At 49.5% G+C, this 17,191-nt stretch overlaps 1 protein-coding gene across 1 annotated transcript; it reads right to left on the reverse strand.

The window, feature by feature from the left end:
• Positions 1–3,452: 3,452 nt before the first annotated feature.
• Positions 3,453–16,890, reverse strand: MYL4 (myosin light chain 4). The gene is made up of 8 exons (XM_065898156.1): positions 16,740–16,890; positions 14,637–14,920; positions 11,543–11,570; positions 6,861–7,010; positions 5,226–5,399; positions 4,663–4,740; positions 4,053–4,097; positions 3,453–3,626 (listed from the first exon to the last, which is right to left on the reverse strand). The coding sequence occupies exons 2-7, from the start codon at positions 14,757–14,759 to the stop codon at positions 4,069–4,071; spliced, it is 582 nt and encodes a 193-aa protein (XP_065754228.1). The 5' UTR covers positions 14,760–14,920; positions 16,740–16,890; the 3' UTR covers positions 3,453–3,626; positions 4,053–4,068.
• Positions 16,891–17,191: the final 301 nt, after the last annotated feature.

Raw genomic sequence — 17,191 nt, forward strand, 5'->3', positions numbered from 1 at the left:
GAACACGGGTTCGTGCCCTGGTCCGGGAAGATCCCACATGCTGCGGAGCAGCTGGGCCCGTGAGCTATGGCCGCTGAGCCTGAGCGTCCGGAGCCTCTGCTCCGCAACGGGAGAGGCCACAACAGTGAGAGGCCTGCGTACCGCAAAAAGGAGGGAGGAAAACCTGACAGGGCCCCAACACTGAGGAGGAATGCTAGCATTTCAAGTTGTGGAGGGTGACTTTTAAAAAGGAGAAATAATGGGGAGTTCCCTGGTGGCCTAGTGGCTAGGATTCTGGGCTTTCACTACCATGGCCCGGGTTCAATCCCTGGTTGGGAAACAAATCCTGCAAGCCACACGGCACGGCCAAAAAAAGAAAATAAATGAAATAAAAAATAAAAAGGAGAAATAAGTAAGGTCAAAAAGGAGCAGGCAGAATGGTAGGAGGCAAACAAGAGAGAAGACTCCCAAGAGCCTAACTTGAAAAAGTTTCAAAGGCAGGTTGGTGTGTGTCAAAAGATGGAAAAATGTGGGATTCCGGGGACCTGGGCTCATCAGTCATTAGCTGTGACCTTGGGTAAGTCAATTCTCCTCTAAAGATCCATTTCCTTACTTTTACAGTTAGCAGGTCTGACTCAATCAGTGGTCTTCTGGTTGTGCTCCAAGGACCCCAGGTAGAGGCTCCAAGACGCTGGCATCTGGGCCTCACCTCCTCAGCCAGAGGAGCTCTGCTCCCTTCAGATTCATGCATTGGCTTCTGCACAGAATTTAGTTTGAGCAAAAGGCTACGGAGCTAAAACCAAGTCTGAAAACCACTGGTGTCAACAACCCCGCTCACAACTACATAAAGATCTCAGGTTTTATGGTTCAACAGCTCTCTCCCGAAGCTGGAGCCCCTCCTCAAGGAGACCATGGGCCTTGGTCTCATCTTCCCAGCCAGACTTTAGATTCTGAGAAGACTGAATCTGGGCTCATGGTTCTCAGCTTCCCATGACAACTTCCTGTTTGGGCTCATGGAATCTCAGCCTTGGCTGGATCATTATCAATAAAAGATATTTCACAAAATTCTGTGGCTGGATGCCTGACAGGGTAGCAGAAAGGTTGTGAGAAGGAGAATCTAATCCACGTTGGGTAGTTCTCAGGGATTTAAGGGACGCCTATCCAGGGGTGACTGGGCCCCTGAGTTCTGGCATGTGTTCTGCTCACATGTGTGTCTTTATTTTTTTTTATTTTTTTTAAAGGGCTCATGAACATGTAATTTTTTTTTTATTTAGTTTTTTTTTCCATTATTTTTTTCTGTGTTGGGTCTTTGTTGTGGCGTGCAGGCTTCTCGTTGCAGTGGCTTCTCTTGCTGTGGAGTGTGGGCTTTAGGTGCGCAGGCTTCAGTAGTTGTGGGTCACCGGCTCTAGAGCGCAGGCTCAGTAGTTGTGGCGCATGGGCTTAGTTGCTCCACGGCATGTGGGATCTTCCCTGGCCAGGGCTCAATCAAACCCATGTCCCCTGAATTGGCAAGCGGATTCTTAACCACTGCGCCACCAGGGAAGTCCCCTCACATGTGTGTCTTTATTTTTTTTATTATTTTTTTAAAGGGCTCATGAACATGTAATTTTCTTTTATTTAGTTTTTTTTTTTTAATTTTTGTCTGTGTTGGGTCTTCGTTGTGGTGCGCAGGCTTCTCGTTCAGTGGCTTCTCTTGCTGTGGAGCGCATGGGCTTTAGGTGCGTGGGCTTCAGTAGTTGTGGCACGTGGGCTCAGTAGCTGTGGGTCACCGGCTCTAGAGCACAGGCTCAGTAGTTGTGGCGCATGGGCTTAGTTGCTCCACGGCATGTGGGATCGTCCCTGGCCAGGGCTCGAACCCGTGTCCCCTGAATTGGCAAGCGGATTCTTAACCACTGTGCCACCAGGGAAGTCCACTCACATGTGTGTCTTTAATTTCATTACATGCTCTTTCTCCTTCTTCCCAGTCTCTGGTTTCTTGTCTTCCTCCTTTTCCCACTTGCCTCCCTGCACTCCCCTGCCCTCCCAGCCTGAGGCCTGTGCTCCCTCTGAAGCCCTGACACTTTCCCAGAGTCCCGGGTACGGAGTCCTAGGTTTGAGCAGGGAGTTGGTGAGATGCCCAGAACAAGCAGGGCTGAATCAGGCACCAGAGGCTTTGCTCTCAGGGGAAGAGACACCTAAAGGGCCCACATCAAGATATAAACACTGGGACTTCCCTGGTGGTCCAGTGGTTAAGATTCCGAGCTTCCAATGCAGGGGGCATGGGTTCGATTCCTGTTTGGGGAACTAGGACCCCGTGTGCCATGTGGCGTGGCCAAAAAAAAAAAAAAAAGATACAAGGACCATAAACAAAATGTGGTACCTGCACACATACAGTAGAATACTACTCCTCCTTAAAAAGGAAAGGAATTCTGACACTTGCCACAACACGGATCAACCTTGAAGACATTATCAAAGTGAAATAAGCCAGTCGCAAAAAGACAAATACTGTATGGTTCCACTTATATAAGCTGTCTAGAGTAGTCAAATGCATGCATAGAGACAGGAAGTAGAGTGGTGGTTGCCAGAGACTGGGGAGAGGAGGAAATGGGGATTTATTGTTTAATGGATATAGAGTTACAGTTTCATAAGATGAAAAAGTTCTGAAGACTGGTTACACAACAATGTAAATATACTTGACACTACAGGTCTGTACACTTAAAAATGGTTAAGATGGAAAATTTTATATTATGTGTATTTTACCACAATTTTTTTCTTTTCTTAAAAAAACTTTTTATTTTATATCGGAGTATAGTTGATTAACAATGTTGTGTTAGTTTCAGGTGTACAGCAAAGTGATTCTGTTATACATATACGTGTATCTATTCTTTTTCAAATTCTTTTCCCATTTAGGTTGTTACATAATATGGAGCAGAGTTCCCTGTGCTGTACGGTAGGTCCTTGTTGGTTAGCTTTTTTTTTTTTGGCTGAGTTGCACGGTATGTAGAATATCCTAGTTCACTAGGGATCGAACCTGCACCCCTTGCAGTGGAAGGGCAGAGTCTTAACCACTGGACCTCCAGGTAAGTCCCTAGTTATCCATTTTAAGTATGGCATTGTGTACATGTCAATCCCAAACTCAACTGTCCCTCCCCCCAACCCTTCCCCCTGTTTACCACAATTTTTTTAAAAAGAAGAAGCAGGTGGCTTCTTCCTATTTGTCACCTGGACGGGACATAAGGTGGAGAGTGAGCCTTGGAAGGAAATGAAACTCCTGATTACAGCTCCTCAAACTGCAGGCCCTTCCTGAGCTCTCGGCGCATGGTCTGGCCCTCGTGTTTCTAGATCTCTGGGCTCTGGTCCTTGTCCCCCCAGCTCCCAGTTACTGCTTATTTCTCTGAGGAATATGCATGAGGCCTCAGGTGACATTATCACACACACTCACAAAAACCCAACTCAACTAGTTAATTCATTTAAAAAAGCAACTCAGAGACTGGTTGGAATCAGGGAACTCGGCACAACCTTGCCGGAGCTGTTTATTTACGGGGAGGGCTATGGGCCCATGAGGTCCTCGGGGCTGCGGTGCAGTGGAGAGTCCAGGACTCCAACTCCAGCTCAGTCACTCTGGGCCTCTCGTTAACTCACCTGGGCTAAGGCCATGGGCCAGGCATCTGAAAGAAAGCACTAGATATACAGGGCTCTACCTCACTCTCCATACCCCAGCCCCTGATCACAGACCCCACCCCTACCAGGACGGCACCAAGCCTGGGCAGGAGGGTGCAGCGGGTGGTCAGGGAAGGGAGAAAAGAGGAACAGGGTCAAGGGCACCTGGTACCTGGCTCCTCACACACAGGAGCCTATACAGGAGGCCCCTCCTGAGGGAATGGTCTTGCCTTGAGAGACCCCAGAAGAGGCAGGAGGATGTGACTGATGAAGGTCAAGGTCAGGTACAAAGACCAGGGAGGGCAGGGGGCAGAGCAGGAGGTGACAGGAGCACTTAGAGGGCAGGGGACTGATGGGGGGGGCCAGGCTGTTCTCCGCCCCCTGCAGTGCCCTGTGGGGCCCCAGAGGGACCCCGAAGGAGAGGCTGCACTCACCCTGGAGGGGTCTGCTTCACCCAGACATGATGTGCTTGACAAAGGCTGGGAAAGAAGACGGAAATCAGCCACTGCACTTGGCCCCTCTCAGCCTCTTAAACCTCTTCTCCCTGCTCTATACCGCCTGACCTCAAACCTTCCCAATACCCTTTCTTCAGAGCATGATTCTTTCCCCTATTTAGGGTTGATGGGGAGAAGGTGGAAGGAAGGAAGAGACATAACCACTGCTCTGTGTCCATTCTCTGTGCTGGTACTTGACACAGATGAAATGAGCTACATTATCTCTGCCAATCCACGCAACCTTGGGACAGGGGCCAGCATCACCCCATTGCTCAGATGAGAAAACCAAGGCTCAGAGAAGGTAAGTGACTTGCTCAAGGTCACACAGCTGGTATATCACAGAGCTATCTCCGAAATTCATGCCCCTTCCATTACACCGTGATGTTCACTCCCAGGAAAGGAAAAGAACAATGTCCACTGGGAGCTCACCAAAGCCCACGGGGTGCACATGCTCCCTAGCCCCTGCATCTGTTCTGTTCTGCAGCCCAGCCCAAACTGTACCCAACCTCCCATCCCCGCGCGACCGGGGAAGTGCAGCACGAGCCGATACCTTCGTAATTGATGCAGCCATTGGCATCCTCCTGCCCTGCTAACAGCTGCTCCACTTCAGCCTCAGTCATCTTCTCTCCTGGGGCGGGAGACAGTGGGCACTTAATTACAGATGGGCAAAGGAGGCGCAGGCCAAACCCAAGCACCCCCTTCCGTCTGATGGCTCAAGACTTCCTGGGTGTAGGAAGAGGCCATACCAAAGCTCCCCCAGAGGCTTTGGAGGGTGGAGCCAAGGGTCTTAAGGCCCTTCCTAGTTCCCAAGGTCTCTCCCTCTGGCTACAGCCACCAGTGGGTGAGCAGACCAGGGCCCCAGTGACTGAGGCAAAGACAAGGACAGGAGCCCTGGGTCCCACCTCTCAGGCCTCACCCCCGCTCGGCCAACCTGCTCTCCTCTCCTTCCCACCCTGCTGAGCAAACCCAGCTGGGGAAGCAAGACAGGCCTGGATCAGGATGTGATCCTCAGGACGCAGGGAGCCCCATGTCTCCCCAACATATGCCGCTCGGTCACTTCCCACGCCTCTGTTCCCCCTGCCCTTGGGCTCCACCTCTGCCCAGCTGGCATACCCAGGGTGGCGAGGACGTGGCGAAGCTCGGCGCCCATGACCGTGCCGTTGCTCTCCTTATCAAACACGCGCAGCCCCTCCACGAAGTCCTCGTAGGTGCCCTGCTCCTTGTTGCGGGAGATATGCTGCAGGATGGGCAGGAACGTCTCAAAGTCCAGCGTCTTGGTGTTCATCTCTTGCGGCGGGGACAGGGAAGGAAAGGGAACTCGACGTGAGCTCGAGGGAGCAGAGGGTCAGGAGGGGTCTCACCTGGCTCTGCCAGGCTAGCCTGTCCCTGGCAGCACCCAGAGCTCGGCCGCCGCCACTTCTGGGTGGGGCACCCCGTCAGCAATCCTGGAGGGCTCAGAGGCCCGGGAGCCAGGCAGGAGCTGGCTCTGGGCACTCTTCTCAGTGAAAGGACTAGGGCAGGAGGGAAGAGGGACCGTGACTCCACCCAGACCTCTGAGCTCCAGGTGGCCAGCGGGGCAGGGAGCTGAGGTGGCAGCAGTAGGATTTGAGGGGCCCCAAGGGCCACACAGCGCAGGCCTCACATTCACAACTTAGACTTCTGACACGTGACAGACTCCCAGTCATGAGGGTAAACTGACAAAATTGCAAAAAGAAAATTTTGCATAACTCCAAATTTGGGTCCCATCACTAGACCAACAGTGCCTGGAGCAACTCTGAATCAATCATTTGTAAAATGTGTGATTCTTGTGTGACTAGCACCCTTCTCCCACATTGTCATGTGTTAAAAGCTTTAATTTAATAGAGGTAAACCATTTTTAAATACCTCCAAATGTTGGCATTGTTTTCTTTTATAACCCAGGAACCTCCTACAATGGAAGTGCCCAGATATCTTTCGACCTCTGAGAAGCCCTACTGACACCGGTAGGCTCCTTCCTCTGGTCCTTCTGGCCCACATCCTTCACGCCCAACCAGTGTCTTCACCAGCAAGAGCAGGAGGGGAAGGGGCCAAACCAAGGAAAGGGGTAGAGCCAACATGGGGCCCAGGAAGCCTCCAGAGATGGTCCACCCTGGCTGTGGGCCCCTGCCCAGGCCTGCCTAGCCCCGTCCTCTCAGAAGGACATGTGTGTTAGGGCAGCTGTCAACTTGACTGCCATGGTGACAGGTGACATTCACAAATGTTGCCACTTGCACCACTTTCTAAACTCTCATTCACCAAAATCTATCAAATACAAACGAGTGAAAGAAGCATCATTATAGAGTTAATCTTCAGTCTGCTCTAATTTATATTAAATGAATAATTTGCAATCCTCAGTGATCTAACCATCATTAGAAGGAGGACAGCTCAGCGCTGTGACACCTCGACCACAATACAATTTGCTGGTGGGGAAGAGGGGGCGCTAGTCAGTTATCAGCTTCCCTCCAAGCTTCCCTGCTCCATGTCCCCGGCACCCTCGGTGTCACAGGAAGACACTGAAGAAGCAGAATGTCGTTCCTTGTTCCCCAGGAGCTCCTGCCCTCACGGGGAAAACAAGAACAAGCCCAAGCCACACTCTTCGAGGGTTAACTAAGTGCCAGGCGCTTCCAGGTAATTCTAGCAATGGGAGGAGGGTAACCTGGGGAGGGTAGGTTGGTCTTGAAGGGAGAGAGCCCCAGGGGCGGCGGGAGACACCAAGAGGCCCACGCTGACCTTCCGGCTTGGGCTTGCCCAGGACGCGCAGCACCTCGGCGTTGGTGGGGTTCTGGCCCAGGGCCCGCAGCACGTCCCCGCACTGCCCGTAGGTGATCTTCAGCTCTCCAGTCGGGGTCCGGTCAAACAATGAAAAGGCCTCTTTGAACTCTGCAGAGAAAAGACTGGCTGCAGCCCCCCGGGGCCAAGCGAAGGTGGTGGCTGGGGGCTGATCGGCCTCCACCCACGCTGTGGTTGATAAAATATTTCAGTATTTCCCTGCAGCCATCATCCCAGCCGCTCCCTGTAACCCATCCCCACCCCATCTTCTGACAACTAAAGAAGCATCCTGGAGCCCCACGACCTGTTCCAGCGCTGGGCCTGGGATCTCTTCCATCAATCACTTGTTACATCATTTGAAGTCTCCCCTGCCCCCGCCCCTCCCACTCACCCATCCTTCCCTTTGCAGGTGAGGTGGCTGACTGTTGAAAGAGGCAGGGAAGTGAAAAGAGCACTGGCTGAGGAGTCAGGATTCCTGGGTTCTCCTCTTGGCTCTGCCAAGCAGCACCGGGCTGGGTCTCACTTTCTTTGCGCACGCGCAGAAAGTAAGGCTCCACCCCGCCCTCCCCTCCCAGTTACTACGAGTGTCAAAGGAGGTGGCAGTGTGTGGAAGCACTTTGCAAAGTGACAAGACCTGTTCAGAAGTCAGCTAATATCAGTACTGCCTGTTCCAGGCTGAGAGGGGGCTCCCAGGCTGGACAAGGTGACCTGGTGGAAACAGTCAGCCCGCTTCAGCTCTACCACTGACCTGCAGGTGGCCTCGGCCAAACTCCTAACTCCCATGGGCCCTCTGTTTCTTAGCTCTAAGTAAGGATACAGTGTCCACCTGTGTGGGCTGCTGGGGGGATTACAAAGCACGCCAAGCATGGTGTCTAGTATGTGGTAAGGGAATCAACAAATGGTGGTTATTATTATATTTCCTAGTTCTGGAGCCAGACTCCCAGAAGGTTCCAGGGCAGGTGTCCAAGGGGCAAGGCTGAATGAAGGCACTCCTGGGCCCTTTGCAAAGAACCTTAATTCCTAATCAATTTGGATTCAACCAACTCGTCACTGGGGATAATATGGACTGGGTGTGACATTGAAATTACCTTACGCTACCGACAAAACGGTTTACTAAGCAGATAAACGATATAAACCTAAGAAGAATGTGTGAACTACTTAGGAGGAAAGCTGCTTTTAATCCTCTCTAAGCACTTTACAAACACTTATTTCCTTTGATGCTGCATGTGGATTATTTACAAATCATTCCACATATCAAAGCAGGTTCCCCAAGACATTTACCTGCCACTCTTTATTAGGCTTTGTATGAATTTCAAAGATATAAAGCTGCCTGTCTTTCAAATTACTAAATAATTGAGTTCAAATTCTGTTTCCATTGCTTAGTAGCTGTGTGACCTTGGGCAAGTAAATATTTAACCTCTATAAACCTCTTTTCTTCTATAAATGGCACCTACCTCATAGGGTCCTTAAATTACATTCAAATAAAATACAATAATGTGCGCAAAAAACTTTAACTCTGTGTCTTAACACAGAGTAAATTCTCCAACAATGCTGTTAGTAATCTCTTACTGAGTTTAATCCCAATTTTACCACTTAACTGTGTGATCTTGGCCAAGTCACATAACCTCACTGAACTTTGTCTTCTGTCAAAAGGAATAGCACTGACCTCACAGCTTTGTTAGAACAATTTAATTTTTTTTGAACTTTTAAAGCAATTAGCATGGCTTCTGGCACAAATACATTGTTCAATAAATATGGCAGTTGAATCTGAACTCAGACTTTTTGATCTTCTAATTCATTCAGAAGAGTGAGGGCAAACTTAATAAAAGTAGTCTTAATAAAAGGAGTCTCCACTTAAAAGAAGAATGTTATTTAATAGAAGGATGGAACAGGGGGGAAATAACAGGAGTAATGACCTATGATTTGAGCACTTACTGTGGGCCAGGCTCTGAGCTGGTAACTTTGCATGAATTATCCCGTTCATCTTTACAAAGACTTTATGCTATAGCTATTATCATCCTCATTTATAGGCCACTGCAGATGTGACTTCCAGCCAACTATTAAGGAAACCAAGTGAGGAGGAGGAGGAGGAGGAAGAGGCCTGCTGTACCAGCTAACGTTCCAGACCGCTGGGAAGGCTGGTATGCACATAAAAACCAAACACTGAAGTCTAGGATAGCTACTAGGAGGAAAAACAAGGCCAGTGTGATCTCGAGGTATATGAGAGATGAAGTTCATTGTCCCAGAAGAAACTTCTGAAAGATCTGTAGTAGGGAGCTGCCTGCTAGAGCAGTGAACAATGGTGGTGATCCCTTTCCAGAAGGATATGGAAATATGGGCCAGAGAAGGAAGTCAGGACTTAGAAACTAATTCCTATGAGAAAATAAATAAATAAATAAAAGAAATTGGAGCCATATCACCTGGAGATCATAAAGCTACGAAGGGATTTGATAACTGTCTTCAAATAGATGGAGGGTATCTAGAAGATGCTGAATAGAGTCACAGAATTTCTGAATCGAAAAGAACCAAATACCCTCACTTTGCAGATAAGAAAATCCAGGTTTAAAGAAGTGACTTGCTCTAAGTCTCATGGCCAATAGTGGCAGATTTAGGGCTAATATCAAAGGCTCCTGGTTGCAGATAACGTTTTTCCAGCAAAACAGGAGAAAACCATCTTCAGTTTCACCAAAGAGCAAATGAAGAGATTGGCATAAAATTAAAGCAAAAACAATTCCAATCCAACCTAAGGAACAATGCCTTCAAAGTCAGAGGGATGAAAGGCTGGAATGAGTTAGGCCCCAGCCCTGAATATCTTCACAGAGAAAAGAGGCAACCAGCTGTCTCAGTTGGCTTTGACCAGGATTCCCATTTGGGAAATGAAAATTTTTTATCGTTAGTTGATTTTCTAGTCCTCATGGGTACCACTGTGTTTGCATATACACTGAGTATATATATATATATATTTAACTAAAATGCATTAAAATTTATTTTAAGAATTTCACAGTGCTCCAAACTATTGATGGAAAGTGACTGTCCACAGGGTATTGCAGAAATGGAGTTGGACTCGGTTCACTTGTTTCAAAATGCATCTGCCATCTCTCATGCCCTATTGGTGGGTAACTGGCATCACTTTTTTGGAGGGAAACTTGGCAGTAACTATTAAAATGCACATATCCTTTGACTCATTGCTAGGAAGATCCCCTGGGGAAAGCATTATCTCCCCCAACTGGAAACAACCTGAAGGTCTATCAGTGTGGGCCTGATTGGATTAAAAGGTGCATCCATGTGTGAGAATCTATATAACTGTTTAAAAGAATGAGGTAGAACTGTTGGTGTTAAATATAAAAAGATATTTAAATATATTATTAAATGATACGTACTATGTTATACATTGTTAAACCCAAATATATATTAAGTGAAAGATGCAGGACAGTATGCACCACATGACTCAATTTGTATAAACTTTACACATACATACTGGTATAACATTATATATTTTTTAATCAAAGGATACATAGACCTATTAACAATGATTGTTTTGGGGAGAGGGGATCAGTATGATCAGGGGATCATACTGAGAGGAAAGCAAGGGGAAAATATTTTTAATTTTCTTTCTTTTTACCATGTTCATGGATTAGTTTAATTTTTAAAATATAGTCTGTGCTTAAAATCAAGGGGTTGAATCAGGTGACCTTTCAAGGTCCCTTTCAATTCCTATGATTTTATGTCCAGGAGGCATTTGGTGGGGGAAACAAAGGGATAAGTTGCAATGAAGGTGGATCCCAGCTGCAAAGTAGATATCACTTGATGAAACATTTCATTCTCAAAACACCAGACTCCTACAGAAGAGGGCTGAGGGGCAACAATTAAGTTGGAGGGCGGGAGGTCTCGAGGCTTGTCTTGAAGCTACACTTAATAATACTTATATTAAGTTGAGAAAACAAATTGTCTTCATCAAAGACGGAGAAGGGCTGATGGAGATCACAGGTGGACCAAGGCACCCTCAAGTCACCGCTGGTCCTGCCACCATTAGCGGGTGAGCATCTTGGCAGACTTCAGGATGCAGGGAGAGGGAGCTGGTAACCTGAGGAGGGCTTTCCAATAACAAACCAGAAATGAGGGCTTCTAAATATCTTGGATAGGAGATTATAGGGTGGAGGGAAAGTCAGGCAGTCTGGCAGAGTAGTTCAGAACTCAAGTCTGGAATCAGATTGCCTGAGTTAGAATCCTGGCTCCACCACCAACTGTCTGTGTCAGACTGCGCAAGCCACCCAACCTCTCTCTGCCTCAGTTTTATCACCTGTCAAGTGGGGTGGTGATAGTCCCTACCTCACAGGGCTGCGGTGAGAATTAAATAAACTAATCCACGTAAAGTGCTTAAGTAATAACACGTAGTAGGTGAAAGTGAGCAGAGAACACACCTATACTTGCTGTTTTGCTTAACTGTTTTCCAGTCACGCCTTTGTGTGCCCTGACTCAGATACGGGTTTGCAATGATGAAGATGATGGTGGTGATGATTGTGATGGTGGTGATTATGAGGGTGGTGATGGCGATGATTACTATTACGGTGGTGACAACAACTCCTCCCCAGGAAGCGCAACAGAGAGAGTGTGGTGGGGTAGGTGGGGTCGCGAGTACTCACCTTCGATCTGGTCAGCAGTGAAGTCTATCTGTGGAGAGAAACACAGAGGAATGAGGGCTGGGACTGCTAAGGCCTTCCAAGGGAAGCAGAAGCGGCTTCCGCAGCAATCGGGTCACCTCCAGCAGACACTGATGAGGACGGAAGGAGACTACGGGCTGAGAGTCAAACACTGACCGGCCTCCTGACACCTGGGCCGCAATTGACAGGCTGTCAAAGAACGCAGCCTCCAGAGCTCTCTCAGCACCACTTGTTAAGTGATGGCTCCAAATGAGAGGGAAAGACAAACACTCTGAATAACTCTAGAACCCACACTGACTCCCTATTATAATTCCTTTGGGTCGAATGTAAATTCCGTCCCAGCGGCTGTAAACAGCCTTCGCATCCACCCCTTCAGTTTCTCCCCTTTCTACTTGATGCTGGCTTTCAACCCACCTCCTTCAACAGAGCCTTCCCTCACCCCCTCCATCCCAGCCCCTCCTTCTGCACACATCCCTCTCAGGCGGGCCCTGGATGCTTCCTAACTGTTTTCCTGTCATGCCTTTATGTGTACTGTGATTCCTTGAAGCCAGGGTGCCGGCAGGGCAGGGGATTTGCCAGAAAATGCCTGGCATAGAGTAGGCACTCAAAATATATTTGTTGAGAGGAGTAAATTTTGGGTTTTCCCCCCTAAATTCAAATCTGAGTACAGAAGAAGAAGGTGGAAGGCTCTCAAGATGAATGACAATGAACAAGCATTAGTCATTATTTTAACTTAGGATCTTGCATGTTACTTCATGGTCCTTATCTACCACCACCACCCCCTCCAATCCCCTCTTCGCTGGTGGTGGTAACTAATCCTGGAGCATCTTCTCTGTGTGCCACCATTCCCAGTCCTGATTCTGCTGCTCTGTGCCCATCCAAGGCTGACCTCGTTAATGAGGACCACTGGAGGTGGCTGGAACGAGCTAGGAGAGCAGGAGAGGGGTTACACCGTGTTGGGAAGAGAGCTAGCTGTACCCAGGAATGGGTCAGAAAGTTAAAGAAACCCCCTAAATGGGGTAAAGGATGCTTTGAAGGAACCCCCTGGGGAACGGAGCAGTTTGCCTTACTTTGCGATGAGTTAAGCCCCAGGATTAAACGTGTAAGAGAAATTAGTATAACGACATAACGTCTGAATATATGGTCATAACCACACACATTGGGCTTAAGTTTACTTTTGCTTTGTTTTTATTTATTTATTTTTTTGCGGTACGCGGGCCTCTCACCGCTGTGGCCTCTCCCGTTGTGGAGCACAGGCTCCGGACGCGCAGGCTCAGCGGCCATGGCTCACGGGCCCAGCCGCTCCGCGGCATGTGGGATCCTCCCGGACCGGGGCACGAACCCGTGTCCCCTGCATCGGCAGGCGGACTCCCAACCACTGCGCCACCAGGGAAGCCACTTTTGCTCTATTTTTGAGCAAAGAATCTTCTAAGCAAAGGAACTGGGTAAAGTATAATAATAGTGAAAATAGTCTTCATGAAAAATACCTAATTTTTTTTTCCACTTTAAAGCAATTTCAACAACCCCCAGAACTGGAAAATTCAGACATGGAAAAGAGAATTGCAACCAGATGTGAGAAACTGGGGAAGGTGGGTGGATGGAGGGAAGTGATAGGCCAAAGAGAAGGAACTCGGATGATACCACTAGGCAGCTCTTGTCCAGTCTGGGCTGTCCCACGGGAACAGTGCGTTATCAGAACAAATCAGAAATCCAGGTTTCCTGAAGGGGGAGATTGTCAGCTTTTCTTGCTAGGCTTTGTCCAGAGAGGGAGCGATGTATGACCTAGAAAACCTTCAGGTACTTTCAAGGTCTTACCCTGTGCCTCAGTTTCCCCAGAGTGTCCCATCTTTTGGCCAAGCCAGTTCTGCTTAAATTCCGCCCCTTGTAGGGACTACCATAGATAAACCCCAGGGTTCTGGGCACAGTGGCAGGGTCTCCCAGGGCTGTGGGTACTAGGAAGTATCCTGAGAGGGCCAGGGAGGGTCATCCAGTTAGAGCTCTGGGGGCTAGTTTCTCTTCCTCTTTGTCACAGAATCAGGTCCTGAGCTCTAATTTTGATCTGATTCCTCACCACCCCCAGCCCTGCCCTGAGGCTGATATACCCAAGAGCCCACCACTCCCAACCTGCTATTAATAGCCCTTCATACCAGTAGCCACTTGACCTCCTACATTCTGGTGCCAAAGCTTAAAACTGCTTCAGTCTCCAGAGGCCTCTGACCCCCTCCTTCATTGGCTCATCCCCTCCCCGTTCCATTCCTTAGGCAGCTGGGCCAGATAGCTGGGAGGCCTAAAATGACTGAGTCAGCAGGCTGGGTCTACACCAGCTCCAAGGAGAGGAGCCTTTCAGGGTGAGGAGAGCGTGGTGGAGCAGAGAGGGAATAGGGCTGCGGCGGCAGAGGGAGCCTGCCCCAGCTCCTACACCGGGATAGAGGGAGGGTCTCGGCCTGGGCTAGGCTAGGCCACTGCATGCTCCAGATAGGAGCTCAGGCTAAGGGCACAGAAGGAGGGGTCCACCTGGGTGGGGAAGAGGAGAGAGAAGCAGGCTCTTCTCATCTTATCTAGGGCCTCCCTGCCCTCACCACCCACCCAGTGCAAGAGTCTTTGCATGTGAAGCCTTTCCCAGACCCCAGCACCCAGAGAGCACTGCTCCCTCGCTCTTCCGATCACCTACTCCGAGTTACACTGGAAGTTATCGTTCTGTGTCTGTTCTCCATAAGATATCACACAGTCTTTTTTACTTCACTATGGTGGTCCCCACAGCGCCTTAAAGAAAGTTTAGACGGTTGGTTGGTTGTACCGCCCTGCCATTCCCAACTTTGCTGGGCAAATTGGGGATGACAGAGCAGGGCTTCCTCAGACAGAGCAGAAACCTGTTCTTGAGGGGAAAAGCCTGCAATCCAAAATAGCCGTCACCAGCCCCAACACATGCTCCACGCCCCATGGGACCGTGAGCGGGGGATGCATGCCGCAGCTCTCACCCCGGTCCAGCCCCCGTGAAGTAGATCTCTGAGCTCCAGGGCAAAGAGGGTTCTGAATGTCATCCCCACCCCCATCCCAGTGGCTGAGGCTCACTTACCTTTACACTCTTGGGATCAAAGGCAGGTTCCTTGGGAGGCTCGGGAGGTGGGGCCGAGGCCGGGGCTGGGGCTGAGGCTGCCTTGGGCGCTTCCTTCTTAGGCTCAGGCTTCTTGGGAGGCATGTTGTCTCCTTGGGCTCTTCCACAGAGGTGGGACTTAGGAAGGAATCGAGAGATGCGGCGCCCAGGAGATGAGACGGGAGACTGGGCTGCCTCCTGCCCTTTTTATCCTGGGCAGGAGCCCCCACGGAGGGGCTGGTGATCGCAAGAGCAACTGCTGCTGACTATAAAAGGAAGAAACACCAGCAGGGTACAGCTGACAACTGTGCATTGTCACCAGGTTTGGGGCTACCAGCCCCCTCCCCCTCCCCCCACACCTCACACTCCTCACGACCTCCACCTGTGGGTCAGGCTGACCCCTTCCTGCCAATCAGTGGACACCCAGAGGGGCCAGGGAAACAGACCCTCTCAAAAATGCCAGAGTCCAGCCAGAGAGATGAGCTGACTTGAGCAGTTGATAACCCTGACACAAAGCCCAGGGGAGGGCGAGGCTTTTTTTAGTCCCTCCTGAAGAGAGGCAGCCCACTGCACATTCCTTTTAAGCCAAGATCCTTTAAGCTGAGAGCCACTCTGGGGCCTCAGCTCTGCCCTGAGGTTCAACTCTCTGGCCTGGCGCCCTGAAGCAACAGCTGGTCCGGCCAACTCACACTGTCCCACACCCTCCCAATCCACCGGGTAAAACCCTGAATCTCCCAGAGCAGGCTCCCCGGGAACTCCACAGACCTCAAATCCCTGGGTCCACCCCACAACTTCAATCATTCATTCAACAAATACTGAGCACATAACTTGTGCCGTGGAGCCAGGGTGAGAAGCAGAGAGGTTGGCTGAAAGTCGATGAGACTGAAGGTAAGGAAACTTGGGTCTCATTTATATATTCTGTACCTCTAACTCATTCTGTGCCCCCTGTGTGTGTGTGTGTGTGTGTGTGTGTGTGTGTGTGTGTGTGTGTGTAGTACTTACTGTGTATCGGGCACTGGTAGTTGAGTGCCATTCATACAAAATCTCCTTAAATCTTCACTGCAGTCCTATCAGGTAGATATTATTACTCCCATTTTACACATGAGGAGATTGAGACTAAAACTGGTCAAGTAACAAGGCCACTCAGCTAATTAGCTATAAACTGGGATTAGAACCTAGGTATGTCTGATTCTAAAGTTTGTGCCTGAATCATTGATATTATAATCCTGTGGGGGGGGACATATATATTTGTGGGTTCATCAGATAGGTCAGGATGAACACCACTAAAATGTTAACAGGAGACACCCCTAAGGACTCAAAGGGTAAGGACAGGAGGATGACAGCAATTTGCAGTTTTTACTTTTTTCACTTCCTGTATTAACGGAAGTCTTTACAACGAGCATGTACTGTTTTTATTTAAAAAAAAAAAAGTTGAAAGTCAAAAAAAAATGTTCAGAAAAACAACAAAAAGCTTATCCACTGCACAGAATTGCTTTGAACTGAATTGTATGTCTCTACATTTCAGAGGATGAAGAGAAATAAAGCTGAGAGAAGCAGAAAAGTCACTTTGCCTTTCTAGGTTCAGTTTCCTCTCCCATAAAACAAGATTGCTAGGGACTTCCCTGGCTGTCCAGTGGTTAAGACTTCACCTTCCAATGCAGGGAGTGCAGCGTTCCATCCCTGGTGGGCGAACTAAGATCCCACATGCCTCGCAGCCAAAAAAACAAAACATAAAACAGAAGCAATATTGTAACAAAGTCAATAAAGACTTAAAAATATACATTAAAAACAAACAAACAAAGGAAACAAGATTGCTAGATCACATAACGCCTGGTGCCCTGGAGCCCACATCTGCCCATTCTCTGGGTTCCCTAAGCACAGGCTCCAGGTCCCACATCTTGCAGAGCCAAAAGGGCCCTTAGAGATCGTCTCATCCCGTCTGGTGTGACAGGTGAGGAATCTAAGGCCCAGGAGACTTCGGAGCTACAGCGACATTCAGTTCTTCACAGGCGGAGCTGCGCCAGCTAAGCCCGGCTGCTCGTGTGCGGTGCTCCTACACCACCCTGCCCGTCCTGTACCCTGCACGTGCTCTCACCGCCAGCGAGCAGAGAAGCCTTCAAAGAAAACTGAGGCAGGAAAGGGGGGCAGGTCTTGCCCAAGGGGACCCTAGAGCAAGACCGGGAAGCAAACCCTAGGCCAGTCCCGGTCCTGGGCTGGTCCGGCAGCTCCTTCGCTCTTTTCCCCTCCCCCCTTCCCCTCTCCTGCCTTCTCTTCCTTCCGACTCCTCGTTCCGCGCTCCAGCGTGCCTCTGCTTGCACCCTTCAGTATTCCCCGGCTGTTCTCTCCCTGACTACCTCTTTCCCCAAGGGGCTTGGGAGCTCAGTTTGTTGGTGATGAGGAAGGAGGAAAGAGGAAGCCCAGCCTCTCCTCTTTCTCTACCCCCACCCGCATCCCCTTCCTGGACTAGGTGCAGAGATACCCACACTGTAGAGAGCTGCAGGCCAGAAGCTGCAAGAGCCAGACACTACTAGTCCTGA

This window comes from Phocoena phocoena, chromosome 19 (genome assembly GCF_963924675.1).
Source record: "Phocoena phocoena chromosome 19, mPhoPho1.1, whole genome shotgun sequence".
In the NCBI taxonomy this organism is placed as follows: domain Eukaryota; kingdom Metazoa; phylum Chordata; class Mammalia; order Artiodactyla; family Phocoenidae; genus Phocoena; species Phocoena phocoena.